The sequence below is a fragment of the Triturus cristatus genome, chromosome 7 (genome assembly GCF_964204655.1).
Source record: "Triturus cristatus chromosome 7, aTriCri1.1, whole genome shotgun sequence".
NCBI classification, from domain to species: Eukaryota; Metazoa; Chordata; class Amphibia; order Caudata; family Salamandridae; genus Triturus; species Triturus cristatus.
In genome coordinates, this window is record NC_140590.1 from 1872445031 (window position 1) to 1872464576 (window position 19546).

The 19546-nt window shown below is 46.7% G+C and overlaps 1 protein-coding gene across 2 annotated transcripts in view; it reads right to left on the reverse strand.

Annotated features, from left to right (window-relative positions):
- The window catches only part of LOC146813557 (uncharacterized), a 98357-nt gene that overhangs the window by 8896 nt on the left and 69915 nt on the right, over nucleotides 1-19546 (reverse strand). Inside the window, exon 6 of one of the 2 annotated variants that reach the window (XM_085620336.1) lies at nucleotides 2285-2395. The exons of the other annotated variant lie outside the window; for it this stretch is intronic. Within the exon in view, the coding sequence (XP_085476462.1) occupies nucleotides 2285-2395 (111 nt within the window). The remainder of the gene's footprint in view (nucleotides 1-2284; nucleotides 2396-19546) is intronic. 2 annotated transcript variants of the gene reach the window in all.

Genomic DNA, 19546 nt, shown 5'->3' on the forward strand with positions numbered 1-19546 from the left:
TCAGAAGCCTAGCTGTAACCTCTAAAGAGCAGCATGTAAGGCCCACACCGTAGCACCACTCACAGATGAAATGACCACTAGAGTCAGCAGAGGGGACACAGAGACAGGCACCCCCTAAAACACCACAAAGAACGCTGAGCCACACCTTCAGAAGCCTGGCTGTGACCTCTAAAGAGCAGCATGTGTGGCCCACACCGTAGCACCACTCACAGATGAAAGGACCACAAGAGTCAGCAGAGGGGAGCCAGAGACAGGCACCCCCTAAAACACCACAAAGAACACCGAGCCCCACCTTCAGAAACCTGGCTGTGACCTTTAAACAGCTGCATGTGTGGCCCACACTGTAGCACCACTCACAGATTAAATGACCACGAGAGTCGGCAGAGGGGAGCCAGAGACAGGCACCCCCTTAAAAACACCACAAAGAACACCGAGCCCCACCTTCAGAAGCCTGGCTGTGACCTCTAAAGAGCAGCATGTGTGGCCCACACTGCAGCACCACTCACAGATGAAATGACCACTAGAGTCAGCAGAGGGGACCCAGAGACAGGCACCCCCTAAAACACCACAAAGAACGCTGAGCCACACCTTCAGAAGCCTGGCTGTGACCTCTAAAGAGCAGCATGTGTGGCCCACACCGTAGCACCACTCACAGATTAAATGACCACGAGAGTCGGCAGAGGGGAGCCAGAGACAGGCACCCCCTTAAAAACACCACAAAGAACACCGAGCCCCACCTTCAGAAGCCTGGATGTAACCTCTAAAGAGCAGCATGTAAGGCCAGCACCATACACACATGAAATGACCACTAGAGTCAGCAGAGGGGACCCAGAGACAGGCACCCCCTAAAACACCACAAAGAACACAGAGCCCCACCTTCAGAAGCCTGGCTGTGACCTCTAAAGAGCAGCATATGTGTGGCCCACACCGTAGCACCACTCACACATGAAATGACCACTAGAGTCAGCAGAGGGGACCCAGAGACAGGCACCCCCTTAGAAACACCACAAACAACGCCGAGCCCCACCGCCAGAAGCCTGACTGTGACCTCTAAAGAGCAGCATGTGCAGCCAGCACTGTAGCACCACTCACAGATGAAATGACCACTAGAGTCAGCAGAGGGGACCCAGAGACAGGCACCCCCTAAAACACCACAAAGAACACAGAGCCCCACCTTCAGAAGCCTGGCTGTGACCTCTAAAGAGCAGCATGTGTGGCCCACACCGTAGCACCACTCACAGATGAAATGACCACGAGTCAGCAGAGGGGACCCAGAGACATGCACCCCCTAAAACACCACAAAGAACACAGAGCCCCACCTTCAGAAGCCTGGCTGTGACCTCTAAAGAGCAGCATGTGCGGCCTGCACTGTAGCACCACTCACAGATTAAATGACTGCAAGAGTCTGCAGAGGGGACCCAGAGACATGCACCCCCTTAAAAACACCGCAAACAACGCCGAGCCCCACCTTCAGAAGCCTGGCTGTAACCTCTAAAGAGCAGCATGTGTGGCCAGCACCGTAGCACCACTCACACATGAAATGACGACGAGAGTCGGCAGAGGGGACCCAGAGACATTCACCCCCTTAAAACACCACAAAGAACGCCGAGCTCCACCTTCAGAAGCCTAGCTGTAACCTCTAAAGAGCAGCATGTGCGGCCAGCACCGTAGGACCACTCACAGATGAAAGGACCACAAGAGTCAGCAGAGGGGAGCCAGAGACAGGCACCCCCTAAAACACCACAAAGAACGCCGAGCCCCACCTTCAGAAGCCTGGCTGTGACCTCTAAAGAGCAGCATGTGTGGCCCACACCGTAGCACCACTCACAGATGAAAGGACCACAAGAGTCAGCAGAGGGGAGCCAGAGACAGGCACCCCCTAAAACACCACAAAGAACACAGAGCCCCACCTTCAGAAGCCTGGCTGTAACCTCTAAAGAGCAGCATGTAAGGCCAGCACCATACACACATGAAATGACCACTAGAGTCAGCAGAGGGGACCCAGAGACAGGCACCCCCTAAAACACCACATAGAACGCCGAGCTCCACCTTCAGAAGCCTAGCTGTAACCTCTAAAGAGCAGCATGTGTGGCCACTACCATAATACCACTCACACATGAAATGACCACGAGAGTTGGCAGAGGGGACCCAGAGAGAAACACCCACTTCTTTACAAACCAGTAACACAACACAAGTTCATTCTCATGAAAGATCGCAAGAAATAATTCTTCATTGTTTCCTCGGGTAGTTTATGTGTGCATTAAAAGCAGCAGATTAGCCTCACCTGCAGGGCGGTTGAAGCTTCCCATTCTCTGATAATCTTGGCTGTCGATGGCGTAGAGCTCACCATCTTCATCAATACCGATGGGCGCAGCTGGGGAGGTAACTTCAGGACCTGTTATGAAAGTACAACACAAGTGTACACATGTTTATGGTACTACCCTCGAAGTGCAGCGAACAAAGCGTTACAGTGCCCGGTCTGTCTTTAACGCCTGCATTCATGTATCGCTCCCTCTACCACAAGAGACACACGTACGTGTATTTTAGTAAAGCTCCTTGTAAACTTGAGACCACTAGGCCCGGCCCACAATATTGTTTTGTGGCCACTGCCTCCCTGGAAAGTTGCTCATTTAAACAGAAGGCGTGAGAAAGAAATGGATGCAACTCCGTATTTGAATGACAGTAGGTTTACTCCAGGGGGGAAATACTTTCCCAGCGTAGAAAGAAAAACGTTTTAACAATGTGCAATGGCACAGTTCTACCCAGGTTCTGGCATGCAGATAGTCCACTGAATATGCCCACAGAACTACAAGCATGTCTGAAACCAATAATTTGCATAGAGTGTAAAGGAAGCTCATTGGACGCCTGAGAATGTATAAATCTACAGCAGTGATAAGACACATTGCATGCATCCTCGCATCTTCTCTGCACCACATGCATCCAAGCATCTTCTGTGAAATCTACACCAGTGATAGGCACAACTCTGCACTGCATGCATCCAAGCGTCTTCTGTGAAATCTATACCAGTGATTGGCACAACTCTGCTTCGCATACATCAACGCGTCTTCTGTGAAATCTACACCAGTGATAGGCACAACTCTGCTTCGCATGCATCAACGCGTCTTCTGTGAAATCTGCACCAGTGATAGGCACAACTCTGCACTGCATGTATCCATGCATCTTCTGTGAAATCTACACCAGTGATAGGCACAACTCTGCACTGCATGTATCCACGCGTCTTCTGTGAAATTTACACCAGTGATAGGCACAACTCTGTACTGCATGCATCCACGCGTCTTCTGTGAAATCTACACCAGTGATAGGCACAACTCTGCATCGCATGCATCAACGCGTCTTCTGTGAAATCTACACCAGTGATAGGCACAACTCTGCACTGCATGCATCCACGCGTCTTCTGTGAAATCTACACCAGTGATTGGCACAACTCTGCTTCGCATACATCAACGCGTCTTCTGTGAAATCTGCACCAGTGATAGGCACAACTCTGCACTGCATGTATCCATGCGTCTTCTGTGAAATCTACACCAGAGATAGGCACAACTCTGCACTGCATGTATCCACGCGTCTTCTGTGAAATTTACACCAGTGATAGGCACAACTCTGCACTGCATGCATCCACGCGTCTTCTGTGAAATCTACACCAGTGATAGGCACAACTCTGCACTGCATGTATCCACGCGTCTTCTGTGAAATCTACACCAGTCATAGGCACAACTCTGCGCTGCATGTATCCACGCGTCTTCTGTGAAATCTACATCAGTGATAGGCACAACTCTACACTGCATGCATCCACGCGTCTTCTGTGAAATCTACACCAGTGATAGGCATAACTCTGCACTGCATGCTTCCACGCGTCTTCTGTGAAATCTACACCAGTGATAGGCACAACTCTGCACTGCATGTATCCACGCGCCTTCTGTGAAATCTACACCAGTGATAGGCACAACTCTGCACTGCATGTATCCATGCGTCTTCTGTGAAATCTTCATCAGTGATAGGCACAACTCTTCACTGCATGTATCCATGCATCTTCTGTGAAATCTACACCAGTGATAGGCACAACTCTGCACTGCATGTATCCACGCGTCTTCTGAGAAATCTACACCAGTGATAGGCACAACTCTGTACTGCATGCATCCACGCGTCTTCTGTGAAATCTACACCAGTGATAGGCACAACTCTGCATCGCATGCATCAACGCGTCTTCTGTGAAATCTACACCAGTGATAGGCATAACTCTGCACTGCATGCATCCACGCGTCTTCTGTGAAATCTACACCAGTGATTGGCACAACTCTGCTTCGCATACATCCACGCGTCTTCTGTGAAATCTACACCAGTCATAGGCACAACTCTGCGCTGCATGTATCCACGCGTCTTCTGTGAAATCTACATCAGTGATAGGCACAACTCTGCACTGCATGCATCCACGCGTCTTCTGTGAAATCTACACCAGTGATAGGCATAACTCTGCACTGCATGCTTCCACGCGTCTTCTGTGAAATCTACACCAGTGATAGGCACAACTCTGCACTGCATGTATCCACGCGCCTTCTGTGAAATCTACACCAGCGATAGGCACAACTCTGCACTGCATGTATCCATGCGTCTTCTGTGAAATCTTCACCAGTGATAGGCACAACTCTTCACTGCATGTATCCATGCGCCTTATGTGAAACCTACATCAGTGATAGGCACAACTCTGCACTGCATGCATCCACGCGTCTTCTGAGAAATCTACACCAGTGATAGGTACAACTCTGCACTGCATGCATCCATCCATGCATCTTCTGTGAAATTTTCAACAGTGATAGGCACAACTCTGCACTGTATGCATCCATGCATCTTCTGTGAAATCTACAAAAGTGATAGGCACAACTCTGCACTGCATGCATCCACGCGTCTTCTCTGCACCGCATGCATCCACACGTCTTCTGAACAATCCACACCAGTGATATACACAACTCTGCACCGCATGCATCCACGTGTCTTTGTTCGCCCCAAGTTGGCAGGGTATGCCCAGACATGGGCCCCGTGCTCACTTTGCCATTGGATTTAAGCTAGCCTGGCTGATGAGGGGTGTTACCTCGAAACCGGTCCCAGAATGCTTGTTTCCGGTCCAGGAAAGACCTGGCTTGGCAGTTAGTTCGGGTTGGACTGCTCCCATAAGGAACAGGGTCAAGACTGATTTGCATATGAAGGGGTCTGAACAGGGGTGGCAAAGAGAGTTAAAGAACGATGATGGATTCAACCCAGATCTGTGACTGGGGGTGAGTGTCTGTAAAGTTTCAGCGCTCCGTCCATCATCTCCTTGTGTTTGCTTTATGGTATAGGTAGGCTGTCCGGTTTTAGGTTTAAACCTATTATAACTGATAAAACCCCACTGAAAGAGAAATAGCTCTCACCAGTGAAAACTTATAAACACTGAAAAAACACCTGCACAACCACAAACTAAATGCAATTCAAAGAAAGGAAAAAGAGAGTGAAAGAGTCATTTTCTTTCCTCCTGAAGGGGCCAATTCAATGTAACTTTGTTATACAAGCTAGCAGTAAGAAAGTCTGGTGTAGCATTAGTCTGCCTGAGTTTTGTTGTTTAGGGATGCCACTAAAATATTGTTTCTTCTTTCTATTATTTTTTTGGTCAGTTTTGTGGTCTTTGGTCTAAAGATGCAGGGTTTAGAAGCATGTTTTAGGTCTTGTTTAATTATTTTATAAACTGTAGAGAATCAGGAAATATCTAAATCATATTTGATATTTTGGCTGCGTTTGGCTCTTTCACTGACAGGTAAAATGGCTAGTTTCACAAGAATCTCTCCTAATATGTGTCATCACATTTACCCAAAGAGAATGGGTAAAAACCCTTAATACATCAGCTCCCACTTTCTAGTGAGTCAGTATTGATAGTAGGCGAATTGCCAACCCCTCAGTCTTTAAACATTCAATGCCAGGTATAGTGACAAGTATATGTTAAAAGAGTGCTATCACCATGCATCTGGGATAGTGGTTAAAACATGATACCAGACTTTTAGAAAACATGGAACACAGTGTCACTTGGAATGCTCTGCACAAAAGGTTCTTTCCAAGTTCAATAAAGATTGGAGTGATATTGTTTGTATTTGCAGTGATTCAGCTACGTATATGAAAAAGTTTTGTGATGACCTGTCAAAATTGATACCTGAGCTGAAGTGCTTCCCTGTAAGAGATCCTTGCCACTTGTTAGATGTCTGCTGAAAGCATCCTTACAATCTTCAGAGTTAATGAATAATGCTATTGACTTTTAGTCCATTCCGGTGCACTGTTTTCTTATGCACAAGAATCAAAACATAAATATTTATCATTTTGTGCTTTGTGTGGCTTCAAAGAAAGAGTCATCCCAACTGTGTCCCTTAGCTGATGGTTCTCAGTCCAAGGGGCTATGAATGCTATATTATCCATGTGGCAACTGTTTTCAGAATTTTTGCTGAGTGAGGATGCCAAAGGCAAGAAATGTGAGGATCTTTGGTCACATATTGATAGTGATGTGAAAAAGTACACTATACTGCATTCTCAGATTTTTACAGGAAAACGTAACTGCTGTAGTGAACATAATAAAAAAAAAACTAGAGTCGGAAAACACCCTTGTCTGCCAAGTGTTCAGCATAATTGGTGTAGATGTGAAACATCTCCTTGAGAGTAGGCTGGGCGACACCTTTAGTGATTTTGCACTGCAACACGTTCCATGTTAGAGTGCTTGCCGCTTGGTAAGCAAAGCAATAGTGAAGAGCAATTCCGGAACTTTTATTTTACAATGTATGAGAAATTACTTGCAATGATGCATAGAAATGACCCTTCACCACCAATGGCATTTGAAGTCAATGAAACCTCACTGTGGTACCGCTTCGATAACTCTGAGGGCATAAGCGCCCAGATCAGCGCAAATGTTGCAGAACCTGCTCCGAGAATTGCAATCTTCAAGTGAACCAGTATTGTCATGGAAAGCTATGTCAGTGGCCAGAGTTAACAAATTGTGTACTGGCTGTTTTGGCGTTGCCCATCTCAAGTACCAATGTTGAGAGGGCCTTTTCACAGAAGTTTAAATGGGAAGGAAAGATCGAGCATACATGACCAAAGACTCACTGAAGAAGTATTGTATGGTATACTTCAATAAGTTTAATTTTCAAAAATCTATTTGGACCTCATATACACTATACTTACACTGTCTATATACCATGCTCTATCAGTGCAGAAAGCAAGCAATAATAAAAGCAAAACATTCCATAAACACCGGAAAAACACTGTTTCTGTAGTTTTTAATGGCGTGATAATGTGAAACCACTGATAACCACTGTTTTTTTAAAGTATTGAATTCACTTGAAAACACTGAAAAAACCCCACCAGAATTTACCAAAAATAGAAACTGAAAACAGGAAAGCCTAGGTATAGGTAAGGCACCCCTCTAGCTGGGTGCAATGTGCCACTGGTGGGGGTACAGTTGCATGAGCACTGTACACTGTACCCCTACAGTGTCTAAGTCCATTCTTAGACTATGTAAGTGCAGTAAAGCCATAAAGAGTATATAGTCTGGGAGTTGGTCATTACGAACTCCACAGCACCAGAATGGCTTCAGTGACTTCTGGGAAGTTTGGTAGCAAATTTCTCAGCATAATAAACCCACACTGATGCCAGTGTGGGATTTATTATACCATGCACTCAGAGGGCATCTTAGAGATGCCCCCTGAAAAACAACCAACCTCTGTTGGGTTCCCTGGCGGTAAACGCCAGCCTGCCATCACAAGACAAGTTTATGGACCCGTGGGGTGGGAGCCTTTGCTTCCTGAGCCCAGAAAGAAAGCCTTTCCTGGGCGGAGGTGTTCACACCTCCCCCAGTTCAGGAAGAGCCATCTGTGACAGGGGAGCTTCAAAGGCCTTGCCACCTTTGTAAAGTGAACCCCAGCCTCCCCTGCTATCAGGAGAAGCCCCCATTCGTATCTCCCCTCCTTTTCGGCAGGAAGACGGGCAGGAAAAATTTGAGCAGCCCAGAAGGTGTGTCCACCTCTGCCAACATCACCTCTCAGGTGGGGGAGGCGAGGTGAAGCCCACTCTTCAGTGCCCGCCATCTTGCAGATGGCAGGCACTCTCCAATCAGGATTATGCCCACTCCGCCACGTGGGGTGAGCACATCAAGGGTGTAGTCACTCTAAGGTCAGTACAAAAACTGAATTACTTACCTTTTCTCTAGGAAATGTCCCTGTGTGAAAGCTAGGCATATCACAGAGTAGAAAATGTAATCTGAAAAGTAACGTACAAAGTAATCTCAAAAGTAACTTAAAATAATTTGAACTGTTGAATTACCCGTAAACAAACCAACTGCATTTCAATTGTATTCAGCTTCAATATACTTGCAAAGTATTATTTCACTCACCTGCACCAGGCCTGGCTTGGTTCTAGAAATAAAATAACTAAATAATATTTTTATACAAACAAAATTGGTCTGAGTTCAGTCTTTGAGTGTGTGGCATCATTTCATTCCTGAGTGTGTTCAACAAATGCTTAACACTACCCTCTGATAAAGCCTTACGGCTCGACCACACTATCACAAATAGAGAGTGAGGTGCTATCTAACTTTACCTCTGCTTACCTTTGGGGTTCCACTGGACTCTGTGCACACCATACCTCACTTTGGTATAGTATATACAGAGCCAGCTTCCTACCCACGGGTTCGTGAGTTCTTCCTGTCCTTGCTCCGCTCAGCCTAAGCTGTGAGGTGAACCCGCTGTCATAGGTTCTTGAGCTCTAGGCTGTGAGGTGAACCCGCTGTCATAGGTTCTTGAGTTCTAGGCTGTGAGGTGAACCCGCTGTCATAGGTTCTTGAGCTCTAGGCTGTGAGGTGAACCTGCTGTTATAGGTTCTTGAGTTATAGGTTGTGAGGTGAACCCGCTGTCATGGGTTCTTCTGTTCTTCCTGTCCCTGCTCCGCTCAGCCTAGGCTGTGAGGTGTTAGGATGTTGGTATGCCACTTGGTTGCTTCAGGTGAAGTTAAATTGAAGAGTGTGGAGATTAGGACAAAGGTGTAGGGCTAAGAAGGATTTCAGTCATAACTGAAGCATGTTGTGTTTCCTGGTGCTGGGTTCAGTAGAGGGTGAAGTGTCAGCCTCATCCTGTGTGTGATGAAGGTGACTTCAGAATCCAAACCCTCTGCGCAATAAAGAGTGATGTGTGACCTCTCTGGTCCTGTGTGCAGCCAAGAGTGATGTGTAAGCTCCCTGATCCAGTATTCAGCAGAGCTAGATGTGCAAGTTCCAGGGACTGTGGGCAGCAGACAGAGATGAATTGTGTTCTCTGGTCACGTCTTTAGTAGAGGGAGATGTGCAAGTCCATGGTCCTTTGTTCAGTAGAGGGAGATGGTTGAGTTTCCTGGTTCTGTGTTCAGTGGGGTTGACATACATAATTCCTGGTTCCATGGGCAGTGAAGGGTGATTTACAAGTTTCCTGGTCGTGTGTGCAGTGGGCGGTGATGTGTAACATTCCTGGTTGTGTGTGCAGTAGGGGGTGTTGTATGTAAGTTTCCTGGTTCTGTGTTCAGTGGGGGGTGACGTACACATTTCCTGGTTCCATGGGCAGTGGAGGGTGATGTGTAAGTTTCCTGGTTCTGTGTGCAGTAGGGGGTGATGTGCAAGTTTCATGGTTCCGTGGGCAGTGGAGGGTGATGTGTAAGTTTCCTGGTTCTGTGTGCAGTAGGGGGTGATGTGTACGTTTCCTGGTTCCATGTGCAGTAGGGGCTGATTTGCAAGTTTCTTGGTTCGGTGTGCAGAAGGGGGTGATGTGTATGTTTCCTGGCTCCGTATGCAGAAGTGGTGATGTAGAAATTTCCTGGTTCCGTGTGCAGTAGGGGGTGATGTATAGGTTTCCTGGTTCTGTGTGCAGTAAGGGGTGATATGTACATTTCCTGGTCCTGTGTGCAGTAGGGTTTGGTGTGTAAGTGTCTTGGTTCTGTGAGCAGTGGGTGTGATGTGTGCAGTAGGGGGTGATGTGTAAGTTGCCTGGTTCTGTGGTTAGTAGGGGGTGGTGTGTACATTTCCTGGTCCTGTGTGCAGTAGAGTTTGGTGTGTAAGTTTCCTGGTTCTGTGGCAATAGGGGGGTGATGTGTAAGTTTCCTGGTTCTGTGAGCAGTAGGTGGGATGTGTGCAGTAGGGGTTGATGTGTACGTTTCCTGGTTCTGTGGTTAGTAGGGGGTGGTGTGCACATTTCCTGGTCCTGTGTGCAGTAGGGTTTGGTGTGTAAGTTTCTTTGTTCTGTGGCAATAGGGGGTGATGTGTAAGTTTCCTGGTTCTGTGAGCGGTATGTGTGATGTGTGCAGTAGGGGGTGATGCGTACATTTCCTGGTTCCGTGTGCAGTAGGGAGTGATGTGTAAGTGTCCTGTTTCTGTGTGCAGGGCAGTAAGGGATGATGTATAAGATTCCTGGTTCTGTGGGCAGTAGGGGGTAATGAGTAGGATTCCTGGTTTTGTGGGCAGTAGGGGGCAATGAGTAGTATTCATGATTCCGTGGGCAGTGGAGGGTGATGTGTAAGTTTCCTGGTTCTGTGTGCAGTAGGGGGTGATGTGTACGTTTCCTGGTTCCATGTGCAGTAGGGGCTGATTTGCAAGTTTCTTGGTTCGGTGTGCAGAAGGGGGTGATGTGTATGTTTCCTGGCTCCGTATGCAGAAGTGGCGATGTAGAAATGTCCTGGTTCCGTGTGCAGTAGGGGGTGATGTACAGGTTTCCTGGTTCTGTGTGCAGTAAGGGGTGATGTGTACATTTCCTGGTCCTGTGTGCAGTAGGGTTTGGTGTGTAAGTGTCTTGGTTCTGTGAGCAGTGGGTGTGATGTGTGCAGTAGGGGGTGATGTGTACGTTTCCTGGTTCTGTGGTTAGTAGGGGGTGGTGTGTACATTTCCTGGTCCTGTGTGCAGTAGAGTTTGGTGAGTAAGTTTATTGGTTCTGTGGCAATAGGGGGGTGATGTGTAAGTTTCCTGGTTCTGTGAGCAGTAGGTGTGATGTGTGCAGTAGGGGGTGATGTGTAAGTTTCCTGGTTCTGTGTGCAGTAGGGGGTGATGTGTACGTTTCCTGGTTCCATGTGCAGTAGGGGCTGATTTGCAAGTTTCTTGGTTCGGTGTGCAGAAGGGGGTGATGTGTATGTTTCCTGGCTCCGTATGCAGAAGTGGTGATGTAGAAATGTCCTGGTTCCGTGTGCAGTAAGGGGTGATGTACAGGTTTCCTGGTTCTGTGTGCAGTAGGGTTTGGTGTGTAAGTGTCTTGGTTCTGTGAGCAGTGGGTGTGATGTGTGCAGTAGGGGGTGATGTGTACGTTTCCTGGTTCTGTGGTTAGTAGGGGGTGGTGTGTACATTTGCTGGTCCTGTGTGCAGTAGAGTTTGGTGAGTAAGTTTCTTGGTTCTGTGGCAATAGGGGGGTGATGTGTAAGTTTCCTGGTTCTGTGAGCAGTAGGTGTGATGTGTGCAGTAGGGGGTGATGTGTACGTTTCCTGGTTCTGTGGTTAGTAGGGGGTGGTGTGCACATTTCCTGGTCCTGTTTGCAGTACGGTTTGGTGTGTAAGTTTCTTTGTTCTGTGGCAATAGGGGGGTGATGTGTAAGTTTGCTGGTTCTGTGAGCGGTATGTGTGATGTGTGCAGTAGGGGGTGATGTGTACATTTCCTGGTTCCGTGTGCAGTAGTGAGTGATGTGTAAGTGTCCTGTTTCTGTGTGCAGGGCAGTAAGGGATGATGTATAAGATTCCTGGTTCTGTGGGCAGTAGGGGGTAATGAGTAGGATTCCTGGTTTTGTGGGCAGTAGGGGGCAATGAGTAGGATTCCTGGTTTTGTGGGCAGTAGGGGGTGATGTGTAAATCTCTGGCCTTGTGTACAGCAGACAGTAAATGTATGATGCCCTCTGTACAGTAGGCAGAGTGACAGTACTGAAGTTTCATGTGGAGGGGTTGAGGTGGGCCGTGGATATGTTTCTTGCACTCCATGTGGAAGGGTTTGTGTTTACCTTAGGTAGTACAGCTTGTTTAGTTAGCCTGCCGGTACAAGCATCTGTTTCCTCACTTCCCTTACATCAGGTCATGAGTATAAGTGCCAAGTGTATTCGTCTGAGTGATTTAAACTGAGCAGCACTAATTATGTGATAATACCATCTGTTATCACAGCACTTGGAAGGGCAGTATTTAATGCCACAGAATAAGAATTAAGTGACTTACCCTGTAATCATCTGTTCTTGGCATGTAGAGCTGTTGATTCATATATTTTGCACTCTGCTGCCATCTAGTGTTGGGTCCGTAGTTTGCAAGCTGTTTTTCTTCGAAGAAGTCTTCCCAGTCACGAGGTAAGGTGACTCCTTCTTTTGGTGATAGTGCGCATTGGCATCGACTCCATTGTTAGATTGTTTTTCCGCAAGAGGCTGAGAATGGAGTAAGTAAGTGTAGTACAGAGATGTCAATGCGTGTACAATTCGAATAATAACTGCAAAGACCATAGATGTCCGGGGAGCACGCATGTAAATCTACAGCTCTACATGCCAAGAACATGGTAAGTAACAATCTGTTTGCGGCATGTGTGCTGCAGATACACGTGCTTTGTATAGACTGTAAAGCAGTACTCTCCAAAGCAGTGGCTAACCAGTGGGCATTGCAGTTGTCTGAAAAAGTGTTCCTAGCTCTGCCTGTCCTACATTATCTTGTTGATGTGCTCATACAGTCACAGTTTGGTAAATGTGTGTGGTGTGGACCACGTTGCTGCTTTACAGAGGTCGGCTATAGGAATGTTACCTAAAAAGGCCATAGATGCTCCTATTTTACTAGTTGAACGGGCTCTGGGAGGTAGAGACAAAGTTATTTTGGTCTCAATAGAGCATGTTTGGATGCATTTGCTGATCCATCTAGAAATGGCGGATTTAGAGATAGGTCCCCTTTATGAGGGGGAGCAAAGGCAACAAAATGTTTTGTTTTGTGAAAATCTTTAGTTCTATAGATATAATACAATAATGCTCTTTTGAGATCGAGTGTAAGTAGTGCTCTTTCTGCTACAGAATCAGGCCGAGGGAAGAAAAAACAGGTAACTCAACTGGCTGGTTAATATGAAAAGCAGAGGCTGCTTTTGGAAGGAACTTTAGGTTAGTTCGAAGAACCACTGTCTTTATGGAGTTGGAAGAATGGTTCTTCCAAGGTTAGTGTCTGAAGCTCAGTGACACGTCTTAGTGAAGTGATAGCAATCAAGAAAACAACTTTCCAAGAAAGAAATTGCAGTGGACAATTGTGCAATGGTTAAAACAATTGACCCATAAGTCTTGCTAGAACAATGTTACGGTCCACTTCAGGTGTAGGTCAAATTTTTGATGTTATTACTCTATTAGGCCTTCCATAAAGGCTTTAATCACTGGTACTTCGAATAGGGATAAGTGTTGTCTGTTTTGAAGATCTGCAGCTACTGCTGCAAGGAGTAGACATATGGATCTGTAGGCAAGGCCTGCAAGTTATAGATGCAATAGATAACAAATGAGTTGTTGTATAGAAGCATCTAATGGATCAATGGTTTTGTTATTAAGCTATATAACAAACTGTTTCCATTTTGCTGCATAGCATGCTCTAGTAGTAGGCTTTCCTACTTCTTTAAGAATTGTCAAGCAATCTGGAGGTAGATTTTGGTATCCAAACTGACTTCAGGAGCCAAATCGCTTGTTGAACTCCATGGGGTTTGGATGTCTGATTTCTCCATGGCTCTGAGTAGGAAGGTCTGAGGTGAGGTGAAGCTTCTGATGTGGATCTACTGAGAGTTCTAGAGTGTGGTAAACCAAGGTTGACGGGCCCCTGTAGAAGCCACTAGAATAAGGGTGAGAAATGTTTGCCTGAACTTCCGAACCAGAAATGGAGGAAGAGGGAGAGGAGAAAAAGCGCAAGCAAATATTCCTGACCAATTCATCCATAGGACATTGTCTTTGGATAGAGGGTGTGGGAACCTGGAGGTAACGTTTGGGCATTTTGAGTTCTCTGCTGGTGCAAAGAAATCTATTTGTCGAAACCCCCATTTGTGGAAGTATGGGAGGAGGACTTGTGGGTGGAGTTCCCACTCGTGGACCTATTGCCGCAGGCTGTTAAGGAGGTCGGCAGATTTGTTGTTCATCCCTGGAAGGTTTTCTGATAGTAATTGGATTTTGTGATGTTTTGCCCACACCAAATGGTCTGAGAGAGGCGTGATCACAGTAGAGTGCCCCTCCCTGTTTTTGTACATAGTACATAGCTGTCATATTGTCCATACGGATTAGGACAACTTTCCCTTTCAGGTGAGGTAGAAATGCTTTTAACGCTAGGTGAACAGCTTCAAGCTCAAGTGAGTCCATGTGGAGATTTGGTGTTTGGTATCCCAGGGACCCAGAACGGTCAGATGTTGTACATGGGCACCCCACCCTGTGAGGAATGTGTCTGCTGTGAGCACAACTTGTGGAACAGGGTCGATGAAGGGCCATCCTTTTGATAGGTTTTGTGTTCCACCACTTCAGAGAGCGATGTGTGCGGCTGTCTACCAACACTAGATCTTTTAGCTAACACAATGATTGATTGAATTGGCGTGCTAAGCATTCCTGTAGAGGGCACAGGTTTAATCTTGCATGAGGCACTGTAGCAATGCATGATGTCATCATCCCTAGAAGTTGCATGAAAGTTCTCACTGTTAGATACTGGTTGCTTTGGAATTGCAGTTGCAGTGATTGGAAGTTGTGAATCCTAGCTGCATTGGGATAGGCTAAACTTGTTTGAGTGTTTAGCATAGCTCCTGGATTGGGCTTCAGCTGTGAGGATTGGAGATGGGATTTCTGTGCACTGACTGTGCATCTGACCTGATGAAGAAGATTTATTGTGAACAGTGTGTGTTGTTAACACTTGTGGTGTGTGTTGACTTTGATGAGCCAATCGTCCAGATATGGAAGACATGACTCTGTAGTCTCCTTAGATGGGCTGCTACCACTGATATTTGCTGAATACTCTGGGTGCAGTAGCGACTCCGAATGGGAGCACTTTGAATCAATAGTGCTTTCCTGCTATCATAAATCTGAGATATTTGCGATGTGCTGGGTGAATAGGAATGTGAAAGTATGCGTTGGTTAAGTTTAGTGTTGACATAAGTCATCTTGCTGTAAAAGGGGAAGCACTTGTGGAAGTGTGACCAAATGGAAGTGGTCAGATAGTATGTACAACTTTAGAGGTCTAAGATCTAATATTGGTAGTAGAGAACCGTCCTTTTTTGGGCTTTGGAAGTAAAGTGAGTAAATCCCTGATCCATGGTGTTGCTTTGGAACTGGTTCTATAGGTCCTTTTGATAGAAGAACTTGTACTTCTTGCTTGAGCAGTTGTTGGTGCTCTAGAGAGAGTTTGTGAATGTGAAGTGGAATATTGGGAGTAATGCCAAACGGGAAGAAATTGATGCAGTCTTCCCCCAACGAGTGTATGATGGTCAGGGTGATTTGTTATGAAGTCACTGTTTGTTGGGAGATGAAGTGGTACGTGTTGGTGTACCTCTTCCTCTGCCTTTAACATTGTTCTCTCTGTAACCACCTATGTAAAATCCTCTACAGGGGGAGGATTGATTTTAAGGTCTATAGGAAGATGTGCTGGCATCTGTGGAGGTATTTTTGGAGTTTCCCCCCATAAAAAGAGTGGCGAAAGGAAACTCGGTTTCATTTTTCCCCAAGTGATTCATCCACTTGAGGACCAAAAAGATGTTCCTTGTCAAAGGGAGCTTTAAGAATTGTCTGTTGTACCTCTGGCTTATGCCCAGAGATTCGCAGCCATGCGTGTCTTCTGAGGAGAATACTAGTGTTAACTCCTCTGGCGGCAGTATCCGCAGTGTCTAGCGCACACCTGATGGAGGCGTTGGAAATTAGTGTTCCCTCCTGCACTAATTCCTGCCATTTTTCCGTGCTTCTTTGGGAAGTCTTGGAATAAAACCTCCATTTCGTCCCAGTGGGCCTTATCATACCTAGCCAAAAGACCGTATACATTGGCTAGACGCCAATGATTGGCTGATTGTACAGCCACTCTTTTGCCTGAGGCATCTATTAATTTAGACTCTTTGTCTAGAGGTGGTGCATCACCTGAGGTTTGGGATTTTGTTCTTTTACGAGCATTGGACGCAATCAAAGAGTCTAATGGAGCTGGCCCTGGTGGGGGTTTGTATTTTTTTTCCCGACCCTGGGTGTTATGATACGTGCACATACAGGGTCTTTAAAAATGTCTTAAGCATGGCGCATCATGCCTTTTAACACTGATAACGACTGTCTTGTTTTATGTGTAGTACCCAATGTTTCAAATAAAAAAATCTCCTAAAGATGCTTTATGAAGAGTGACTCCATGGCATGAGGTGTTATCATCAGGGGGTGAAGGTTTTACAGGGTATAGCTCTGGATCTGTGCCTGTGGGAGGATCTATTTTAGAATCAACCCATGGATCTGGTGGGGATTGGCCATACGTGTCATACCCAGCCCCTGCATCAGGATCTGTCTGTGGAGAGCCCTGTGGTGTCCAGAGAGTCTGAAGGTGGTATAACAGTACTGGTGAAGATGATGGAGGGGTATGAGGAATGGGAGTGGAGAGGGCTAGTAGCCATGTCCTCCTCCTTTTTGAGAGGGATTTTATATCTTGTCTCCATTTTCTTCTTGGAGGATGGAATCTCTGGCTTTGCTGTAACATGTCCAGTGTCTGGATTTATATAGATTTTCTATTGTTTTGCATCCAGCTTTTCATGCATAGTTTCAAGAATTGGCTCCGGAGGCTTCTGAGGAGCATCTTTATGTTTCGGTGTTGAACTTTTGGGGTCGAGATGGATTTTTCCTTTTTGTCCTTCAGAACTGAAGTTTATGGGGCTGAAAGTGTGCTGTTTTGACTGGAGGCGGAAGGAATCTAAATAAGCGACAGGTGTCACATTATTCTTCATTGTGCTCCAGAGACAGGCACAGGTTACAGACCTTGTGAAAGTTGGTGCATGAATATTTAGATTGGAACAGAGTCAGTTTTATCGGCAGATTACTCAATAATGTTTCCCTGAGTGGAACGGAAACGGGCTAGACCCAAAGGCCATGGCTGGAGTTTTCGCGATCCAGCTAAGAAAGTTTTCAGATTTCCAAGACGTGGAAGATGGGAAATGCGTTCAAAACAATACCAATGAGGGGAAAGTGGGTTGCGCACTGAAGGGATCCAGAAGAACGGTCTTGACCGGAGCGCCGCAAACCACTCACTATCACCGAAAGGAGGAGTCTCCTTACCCCGTGACTGTATAAGACTTCTTAGAAGAAAAACAACTTGCAAACGTCCGGACCCAAAACTAAATGGCAGGTGTATGCAAAGTATGTGTATCTACAGCACACATGTCTTTTATTCATGTATTGTTTCAGCCCTGACGAAGTTCCATTTGGAACGAAACGCGTTGGCTGATGTCCAAGATTTTAACTGAAAAAGCAATAAAGAGTCTATTTTGGAATATATACGGACTGATTTGACTTCATCCTGGTGCACCGTCCTTTTTTCTTTACAGCACACATGCCTCGACCAGTTATTATATAATGTTAGTTTGTCACTCTGCAGCAATGCAAGTGAGTGGGAACGAATGAGCCTGCACATGGGAATCTCCTTCTGGTGTTCCCTTTCGTATATATGGTGTCGTCCTGGTTATGTTATTCATGAGTAATCCATCACAAAATCTGCAGAACCAGTAGACAGGGTTTATATCTATATCCAATAATCTGTCCATCCTCAAAGAAGAGAGTAGTAAAGGCAGGGAAGTTGGTTGAGACGGGTCCCATGCTGCTCCCGGCCGCCACACTGTGCAGAATGAGGCTAGCCAAGGTAAGACACAGTCAAACGAGACTTTTACCTTGCTGCTCCTGGCCGTCACAGAGTGCTGAATGAGGCTAGCCAAGTTAAGGCACAGTCAATTGAGACTAGTCCTTGGCTGTGCCCGGCCGTCACAGAGTGCAGAATGAGGCAAGCTAAGGTAAGGCGTAGTCACTCAAGACTGGTCCCTGGCTGCTCTTGGCCGTCACAGAGTGCAGAATGAGGCTAGCCAAGGTAATGCACAGTCAATCGAGACTTGTACCTGGCTTTTCCTGGCCTTCCCAGAGTGCTGAATGAGGCTAGCCATGGTAAGGCACAGTCAAACGAGACTTGTACCAGGCTGCATCTGACCATCACAGAGTGTAGAATGAGGCTAGCCAAGGTAAGGCACAGTCCAACGATACTGGTCACTGGCTGCTCCTGGCCGTCACAGAGTGCAGAATGCGGCTAGCTAAGTGGGGCACTGCCAGATGTATCCGTCCCAGTCACAGAGTGCAGAATGAGGCTAGATAAGGTAAGGCACAGTCAAACGAGACTGGTCCCTGGCTGCTCCTGGCAGTGCTTAATTTGTAAAATATGAAGTGCAGGTGCTCAGACTTTTTTTTTTTGTTGCATATTTATATAGCGCGAACTCGACCCGAAGGTATTGGAGCGCTTTACATGAGCACCGTATTTACATTACGCATTTAGGCATGGGGGATTAGGTGATTTGCCCAGAATCACAGGATGCGGATGCGACCCCCAGGCTTGAACCCTGGTTTCCAGCACCAAAGTCGGCAGCGCAGCCGACGGACCACATCCTGTCTTGTTTTTTGGAGGCACACCCACTTTTCTTCGGCTCCACCCACTGATATGGGGTAAACACCATTCTGGAAAGGAAACCTGATCAGTAGACTGATACAGATAATAATACATTCCTTCCCATAGGCACAGGCTAGAGGCAGACTGCATTAATGGCCTCTGGTCTGTGGATGAGACGCGAGCATGGGCTGGAGTACGGCCTGCAGCTGCAGCCTGTCAATAGAGGCTATGAGCTCCACTGCAAAGACACGTAGCCACGGAGTGCCTTCTGCTCTACTCATGGATCTTCATACAGAAACCCACAGGAACAACAGTTGCATATATATTCCATCCATAGAACTATGGGGTGGCAGTGCGCGTGTCGTGCGTGCACAAGGTTTCAACTTTAAAGCCAGAGCCTGAATCAATCGTGAATATGGCCGGTCAGGAGGACTGGTATAGGATGGTGCCAAGCATTTGGGCGAGTGAGCCCAAACTCCTCTTGAATAAAATTCTTTTGGAGAGCATGCGATGCGCCCGATCTATTAATTCCAGTCAAGAATTGTGACGCCTCAGACATTCAGACTGAGTGTTATTTGACAGGACCCCGACCCAATCAGCATCAGTTCATGATTTTCTGTGAGCGAGTAACTCGCATACATAAACTGACCCTGATGCAAGGAAGAGGGAATGCTGCTTTCTTATCTTTTAGGCAAGGGGTTACTCATCTGAGTATGCCCGGTGGTACCCAGCCGTTTGTTGGGTGAGACCACCACACCTGAAAAAATCAAACTGCATTTCATCGGGAACAGGAAGTGAAACTAATGTGTGCGCGGCCGCGGCTCTTGTTTGGACAACAAGTCAGCATCAGCGAGCCAGCCAGGGGCTGGGTGGGCACGCCGGGCAGGGCCTTGGC